Source organism: Phaethon lepturus, unplaced genomic scaffold (genome assembly GCF_000687285.1).
Source record: "Phaethon lepturus isolate BGI_N335 unplaced genomic scaffold, ASM68728v1 scaffold28038, whole genome shotgun sequence".
NCBI lineage: Eukaryota > Metazoa > Chordata > Aves > Phaethontiformes > Phaethontidae > Phaethon > Phaethon lepturus.
The window spans coordinates 1-8268 of record NW_010557288.1 but is presented as its reverse complement, the minus strand read 5'-3'; the positions used below and the strand labels follow the sequence as shown (position 1 = coordinate 8268).

Genomic DNA, 8268 nt, shown 5'->3' with positions numbered 1-8268 from the left:
AGGAATGCCTCAGAAAGGGGGGGCTCACCTTTGCCAGGCTGCTGGGTCAAGCTTAGTTCTTGGAAAGCACATCTGTGCATGGTGACAAGACTGGTAGTAAAGTCTGAACCTATGGGACATAAAGGCTATGGTACCACCCTAAAATGAGTAGTATTGGGTAAAACAGAATTACCTCTGAACAGGAGTCACCTGGAAGCACAGCAAGGAAGAATACTCTTCTAGCTTGCAGCTACCACCGTATGTGCAAGTGGAGCTTCCGGTAGCCGAGGAACGGCATATATAGGTAGGGGTGCCACAGAGGTCCAGCAAATGGGGAGGAGGGACACCTGAGAGGCTGACAAAAGGAGAAGAGAAGCTGGGGCTGAATGGATCTAAGGGGCTTCTAGTGCTGCCCAGCTGAGGGGCAATTTAGTGATGGGTAGCAAAAACAGAGCGGGCAAAGGACTTGGAGGAATACTACTTGGCACACTGGAATCTCCTGCATGCAAAGCATGGGAGATTCCCCATCACAAAAGCCAGAAGTGAAATTAAAACCATTTCTTGATGGGTGGGGGATTTTTTTCTAAGCTCTGCTAAATTACAGGTTTTGGCACATGTTGAAGCAATAACTACATAATTAACATTTAGCAAATCCCTTTCTGCATCCTTAATTACACCTCTTTCTACACACTGAGAGCCCACATTTCCCTTTATAGCACCAGGCAGAGTTGCCAAGTGTTTGGCGTGTCTTAGAGTTGCTGTTGGAATCAAGTTTAAAATAGTATCCAAGGTGCCTTATATCAGCAAGATCAAAAGTGAGCTTTATGGAGACAGTACAACGTACCTTATAATTGCAGTTGAGCTTGATACCCAAAGCTAGTTGCAGATTAGTTTCCTGTTGTGAAGGCGCAGTACTACCACCCAGCTGGAGATGTGGATATGTTCCTGCTACTGACCACGTTGTCTTGTTCCTTAATTGCTAGGGTGGAATTAAATTGCTCTTCCTGTTACACTTGTGATGGGAAGTAGATTTCCTTGAATCTAAGCTGATTAATGAAGAAACACTGAGAAGCACCAAACTCCAATTTCAATCAGTTGGTCTCCTTATTAAATGTAAAGATCTAATTTTATACTTTGCTGTTTTCAGATTGATCACCCACTGGCTGAAAATATTGAGCGAGAAGCTTTTCATCTCTCTTCCCGTCTCATTAGTGCACCGTATCGCAGAATGGTGCGAGCTCTTGTCTTCTCATTAAAGCACAAACCTGAAATCCGAGCAGAAGTCAAGGCTGGCACGCTCACTGTCCCTGCATTTGTACAGAACCATAAAAAGTGAGGTGCTTAATCCTGAGTGAGAACTTCATGCGCCTACATCTCTGTGGAACTGGGAGCTCTTTCTGTCGTGAGGGGAGTGCAGAGGTGCTGACAGTGTGACTCACTTGGCACCACTCTGAGCAGGGCTGCTGAAGACAAGAACTACTAATGATAAAAATGGTGCTGTAAATCTGACTTGGTGGAAATCTGTGTGGGCTTGTTGCAAGAAAAGTTTCTTCTACTCTGTATTTTCCTGCTACAGAGCCATCTCTGACTCACCTGTTTCTCACTTCTGCCCATTTATCGTACCTCAGTTTGGTTCCATCCCTGATGTGGATGTTCAGTTGTAATCAGCTGAATAACATAAAGGAGTAGCTCTGTGCTGTGTTGGTAGGAAATACTGGGAATTCAGGGTAATTGGTCCATGGAAGGAAATTCCTGGAGGATAACTGCAAACTCTAGGTAACCCTAAATCAGCCACATCTGCTGCAGGTGGGCCCTGCCTGTGGCAAGAGCTAGCTGTTTGGCCAAGGCAGGTGATTTGCCTTTGCTGCATTCCAGAGTTGGATGCAAAATGGCTTTTAGTAACTTGCTATCCACCGTTCCATAGGCTCCATCATCCTGCAGTTGTGGGTATTTCCTAAAGCTCTGGGGGAAAATCAAAATGCCCTGGAGTACAGGTGCTATCTAATGCCTTGCTGTTTAATGAGCAGCTCACTCAGACTTCCATACCTCACTCATGATTTAAATGTGGTGCTTGTTCTTACTGTAACATGAAAAAAAAACTTGAAATGAATTTTCTAAATAAAATTAGGTTATAAGCAAAATACTCCTTTTGAAGGCTTTTTTCCTCCAAAAGCATGGTTCAGAATGATGATATGAACAAATTTAAGTGACAAACAATAGTTTTAATTCCTTCCAGTTACTAAAAACTGGAAATCTCGCCTCTCATATTTGCTCTGATTTCTTTAGTGCCACAAGTCATCTTTCTCTCCATAAGCTATAATTAAAGCTGTGACAGGCACAGTGTTTCTCTACTGGTAGGTGATAAAGTGCTCTCTGTTCTGTGTGTACATAAAACAAGGGACCAAATACGGGGAGAGTATTTGAGAGCGAGAGAGAGAGAACCAAATACAGGGACGAGTGAAACCTGCCTATTCATAGTTATGGGAATTGAAGTCTAATATACCGTAAGGAAGTGTCTTTTGATCAGTCGTGGTCTTCTCTTTCAGAAGAGTCAATTAAGGACAAATAATGCAGTGGAAAAACTATGAATTAGTCTTCATCCTAAAAGAGGACTGAGTGTTATTATGTAGACCTGCTAAATACTTTTTTCTTCTCTGGATGCTAAAAGCTAATGAAACACTTAAAACTTACCCAAGGTGTCGGACTGCCTAAATTTCTTTAGATAATTGCAGCTTCTCTTACGAACATCTAAATCCTGTTTTGTTTGCTTGGACCAGTGCAAGACCATTTTTTTCTGTACACAGTGTGACGGTACCTTCAAACAGCTGGCTTTTCTGAAAACAGCGATGTGCTGGCATACAGGCATTTCATCTGCAGAAAGTTAAGGTTAGATGTGTTGGAGACAGTATGAGACAGAGACTGGCGGATACGTGAGCGGTGACTATATGGATAATACATCAATAAAGACTTAACACTTGTTGACCAGGCTTTAGCAAGAGATGTGAAAACCCTCAATTTATTTCTTACAAGTAATCAATCAGCTCCATTTCCCACTTAAGTAACTTCAAACTGCACAGCTGTAATTGAATTCACGTATCCTGGACTGTCATGGAAGGGGTTGAGGATCAATGAATGACCTAGGTTTTGCTTGCAGAGCTGCAATGCCAAGACCTGCAGTATTTATTTTCAGTTTCCTGTTCCTGGTGCTGGGCTGTGTTTTTTCTAGGTAATGTGTGAGAAGCAAAAACCCTGAAAATGAGGACCTTCTGGTTTTAATGAAAGCCAGGCCTGAGAAGTTTCCCACACAGGTCAGATAGAGTCGCAGAACTTTTGGCTTATCTGAACACACAGACAGTTTGTGCCGTGCTGTGTGTTGGTTTGCAAGACAGGTCTAGGAATCACCCAAATTGTTTGAGATGGACGGTGTGGGTAATGACTGGGGACAATTGCTGTCTGAAAGTGAACTGCTCTATAGCGATGGCAGTTCTACTCTGAGGACGGCAACTCAGCAAGATCCACTTCGTTGTTACAGATTAGCCCTGGGAACCAACTGAGAAAGGGAAGTGGATGATTCCTTGCCCTCTTAGTAGAAAACAGTCCCATGGAAGGGATGCCATTCATGACACAGCACTGTAAAATTTAAAAGCAAGAGCAACACAGATGTGCACAAGGACCTGCCGTGGCCCCTGTGGTGTTTGCAATGTGTGGAGGAATGGGAAGACGATGGGGAACGCCAGCATTGTGCTCAAGATGTATTTAGAAAAAAGCAAAACTACAGCCTGACCACACTCCATCCTTGGTGCATCCCTTTTGAAGTGGTGCAAGCCAAAAGAGATGCCAGCCGCTGTCAGCAGGCCTGTCCGAGGTCCGTTCGCTGTGATCTTACAGGCTGTCCAGACATGGCCTGGGGCTAGCGTGGGACAGCCAGTGCCTTCCTGAGCCCGCAGGCAGCGTGCAACAGCTTAGAGATGCACGTGAGCTCTTCTGCTCCGTACAAACTACAAGTTCAGGCTGTCCTATGCCATCAGACTTCATTTTGGGATATAAGCAAAGCTCTGCCAGGTCCATCTTTTCTAGGTGACTTTTTCCATGCCCTCTCCTGGTCCGTGACACCTTCCTTCTCTGAGCAGCCTTCAGGGAAGAGAGATTTTGTTTGTTTAATCTATTTTGGTTACCTTCAGCTAGCTCTTACGGGCGCACATTGCAGAGAAGATTATTTTGTTTTAACTTCATTCTCAATATGTGCCAAATATTTTTCTTTTGAGAACTAATTTCAGGGATGCAGAGTTACTGCACACTAGGAGAAAACTTTCTTATGAATGTCCTCTATTTTATGAGTAATATTTTTGCCCAACTTGTTTTCAAAGGGACCTAGGCGTATAGCTCTGGGTCCAGCTCTTGCAAGTTGATATTAAAGCTGGGAATATCATTTGGGCTGGAGATTCACCGACTCAGCTTTGCGTAGAACTGACTGTCTGGAGGAACTGGAAAAAATTCCAGTTGGGAGGGTTGAACTTGAGACCCACAGGGCAGGATGAAACGCAGAGAACAAGGGAACGCTTTAAGGACAAAAACAGGAGGAAGGTGGGGAAGGAAGACAAAAACAGAGACGAAAAAGCCAAAATAGGGCTTCATTTTCCCTACGGGTGGTGCTGGGTGTGACAACAGGATACTCGATACCCAACAGTAACTGAGTTTTTAATTACTCTATAAAGGCCAGATTTCCCCTCCTGGAGCAATCTCACCTACAGAGCTGCATTTATTTATGCCTTAGGTTACTTACTGAATCAGTTTGCTGCTTCTCAGTTCTTCCTTCTCTCGCCTGGGTGACGCAGCCATGTGGTGGCATCAAGCAGGAGGCCAGGGATGGCCGGTTCCCAGCGCTGTGATCCGTAGTTCCTGTGACCTCTGGAAATCCCTTGAAATAGAGGGTCTGGAAGGGAGCAGGCTCCTGAGCCTTACAAAGTGCGTCGCTCCCCAGGCTGGCCTGGCTCTGAAGTGCCTGATCTGCTATAGTTTGCCTGTGGCAAGCCTGTTGGAAGTGAACTGATGGTTTTGAGTGTCCTGCACCATGTTCCTGGAGGGCTGGAGAACCCCAATGCCAAGATTCCTGCTCACAGGGGGTCCTGCAGGACCCTCACCAGCTTGGGTTCCCCACCGCATGGGTTACACATCGGGCTGGGGGAAGATGCACCCTAAAGTTTGGCCTTGCAGGTCAGGGCACGCATTTCTCAAACTCTGCCGTTTCTCCTCTGGTTTTCCCTGGCAGCCACTGCGTGGTGCGGACCAGCCACAGCATACTGGTAAGACACGTTACAAAGGCAGGGACTCTCCGCAAGCTCCTGTCTTCACGCTGTTTTAGATTAAAAGGGAGGATGAAAGGGCTGAGCGGTGGCTCCCTTGCGCTAGGTTTCTCTGGCATGGTGCCTTTGAAATAGCTGGTTCCCTTTTTACACGGGAAATGTTAAATCAAGAAGCCACCCAACCTGGAGAAAAGGTTCTTCTTTTTTCACTTTTCTTACCAGATTACACCCAGCCCACAGAGTTCTTTCAGCAAGAGTACAGAAAGATGATGGATCTATAGAAATCTGCTGCACCCAGCAAAGAGAGGAGGGAGGCACCTTCTGGAGGCGAGTGCCATCTCCTGCTCCTCCTGCCCATGCTGGTGCTGGGGGAATACAGGGTGGGCTCGGGGCAGCACTGGGAGGGATGGAAGAGGAACTCACCCCTGCCAGAGCTGACTTCTGACCTTGGCTTCTGAAGAGCAAGTTTGGGAAGGCACCAGGCGACAGCTTGCTCCGTTCCCCATCAGCAGGCACGGCTAAGGTGAGCTTTGTCCTGCTGCAAATTACTTGACCGAAAGAAGATGTGAGTAGACAAGACCGTCCCTGTCCTTCAGAAAAGAGAGTACACAGCAGCTCACCTTTTTTCATCTTTTAAGAGCTTCTTCAAAGGTTTCTCCACAAAGAACCCAAACTTTTAGATCTCATTTGCTTCCCTGGCAGCCCTGTAATACGAAGGGTTTGCTAGGCTGGCCCTGGATTAAGAGACATTGTCAAGGAGCAGCCACAGATGTTTTTTGGAACCCTGATCATTTGAAGGAGGCTCCAGGAACTTTCCTCCAAGGGTATGTTAGCACAACGGGGGCAGGAGCATAGGATGGAGCAGAAATTGGGGGGCAGAGCAGAAGAAGGATGGAGGGAAGCAGAAAAGAAGAGGTAGAGGGAGGGAAACACGTCAGACAGTTCCCACAGCCAGCAAACCCTTGCTCCTCCATGCAGGGACAGCACCAGAAGCACCACATCCCCCTTGCTGCTCTAAAGGGCTGCAGCCCTTTTAAAGCATTTTAATGCTAATGAGTGAGCCCTCCCATAGCAGAGGTCACGCTGTGGAGGATACCACACGGGCTGGAGAGCCCTCCTGCATTTGTTTAAATACCCCTCTGCACAGGTGCTGATACTGCAGGAGAAATCAGGTGGATGAATTGGCATCTCACAGGAGGGGAAACTGAGGCACGCAGGGACCCTGAAATGCCACAGGATGCAAAAAAAGGGGAAGCCCATGCCAGGGAACACTGCAATTCATGATGCTCTAATTCTTCTGCTGGCAGTCCACCGAACAACATCCACGATCTCTGTCAATTAGACTAGATTATGGGATAATCCTTGCTAATTATATATTATTATCTAGAAAGCAGTTATCGCCTATAAAGGGTGCTCCTATAATGGACAAACGCTGTTCCTCTAGCATAGCCAGTCCCAATGGCCAAAAAAAAAAAAAAAAAATAGCCAAAACCATTTCTGCTGTGGCCTATGTTTTGCCTAAACTGAAATTTTCATATTGCAAACACTGTCCCAGCTGAAGGGAGGAGGAGGAAGAGGAGGGCTGCGATGTGCAGAGCTAGCCAGAGAGGGGAGGCAGGGTCAGATCCTCACCCCGCAAACTTGCCGCAGAGGCATGACCGTAAGCTCAAAATCCAGCTGTAAACTCTCCCATCCACCATGGAACAAATGCCCCATTCAGCCTCCGCACGCCAAAATCCCCCCACAAGCAGGGGAGGAGGGACCTCGCTGTCCCCAGGGCTGTGACGACCGGGAAGCATGATTTAAAATAAGGTGGGAAAAGAACTCCTGGTAAACGCCGGCGTTGCATTTTTAATTATCCACGTGCTTGGTTCCTTTTGTTTCCCCAGATGGCAGGGCTGCTTGACTGCTGCCTCCTCGTCTGTGCCCGCCTGGCCGGGGTCTCCGGCGGGCGCCTGGATCCCCAAGGTTGAGGTGCCCACCCGAGCAGGCAGGGTTAGCCCCTTCCCCGCGGAGAGGGGCTTTGGTTTGCTGGGGAGAGGGGTTCTGCTGGACAAAGGGGTTGGAGGGTCCCGTTTGCCTTATCACTGGTCTGCGTCACGGGTCTCCCGTCCGTGCAGGGATGCTGTAGGGAGGCTAGATGGCTGAAGGCTGGGCGCCGAATCACTGATGGGGAAGGAAAAAATCCCAGGAGTGAGGCCTGAAAGCCACTTGGCTCAAGTAAATAACTCCTTGGCTTTCTCTTGCTTCCCCATCCTGGCTCACCAAGGCTACTTCGCCATTTTACATCCTCAGACGCAAGCAAAAGCCACCTAAGCCATGGGCTCAGCCAGAGCAGAAAAGTACCTGGACTCCTCCTTGTGCTTTGGCTTTTACACGCTCCCATGTGGGAACACGTCGATGGTTCCTCCAGCTCTAGAAACAAACAACGTCCTTTCGGGGAGCCAAAACAAGCCCTGGTTTTGCAGCCCGGTGACGCCCCGCAAGCAGGGCTGGAGGCCCTCGCACCCAGCCGGCGGGTCTCGCTGGGGTGGCCGGCGCGGTTTCTGTCCCCACCTGCTCCTTTTGCAGATGTTACAGTCCCTGTCCCGGGGACAGGGGAAAGAGGGGGACACGCTCCCGGGCTGCTGCTGGAGGGACGGCGTGGCTCAACCCATGGCGTGGGGGGGGTCATGTTCCCCTTCTCCCCTCAGCATCGGGGGGTACCGAAATGCTGTCGCTCGCACCCTCCCCGTAACAGGGCTTGGGGAGACGTTTGCGGAGTTGTTTTTCCACCCACAAGTAGGAGGAGAAGCTGCGGGGGTGGCTTTGTGCTGGGGAGCAGCGCTGGGGTGCAAAGCAGCACCACCTCCATGAGGCCGCTCGCCTCGTACCCACTGTGTTTTTGGGGGGCTGGGGGCACTCTCTGGCCCTGGGGCACGCTGAGGGAAGGGGCTGCTGGCATCCTCACCGCCTCCTTGGGGCGCAGGGGAGCCCCAGAAGTGGA

General features: G+C 48.7%; 1 protein-coding gene across 1 annotated transcript in view; it reads left to right on the top strand.

Moving 5' to 3' along the window:
* Nucleotides 1–1315, top strand: part of TCEANC2 (transcription elongation factor A (SII) N-terminal and central domain containing 2) — a gene marked incomplete at its 5' end in the record, with an annotated part of 3797 nt that extends 2482 nt beyond the window's left edge. The window contains one exon of the mRNA XM_010292736.1: nucleotides 1127–1315. Within this exon, the coding sequence (XP_010291038.1) occupies nucleotides 1127–1315 (189 nt within the window). The remainder of the gene's footprint in view (nucleotides 1–1126) is intronic.
* Between the last annotated feature and the right edge of the window lie 6953 nt (nucleotides 1316–8268).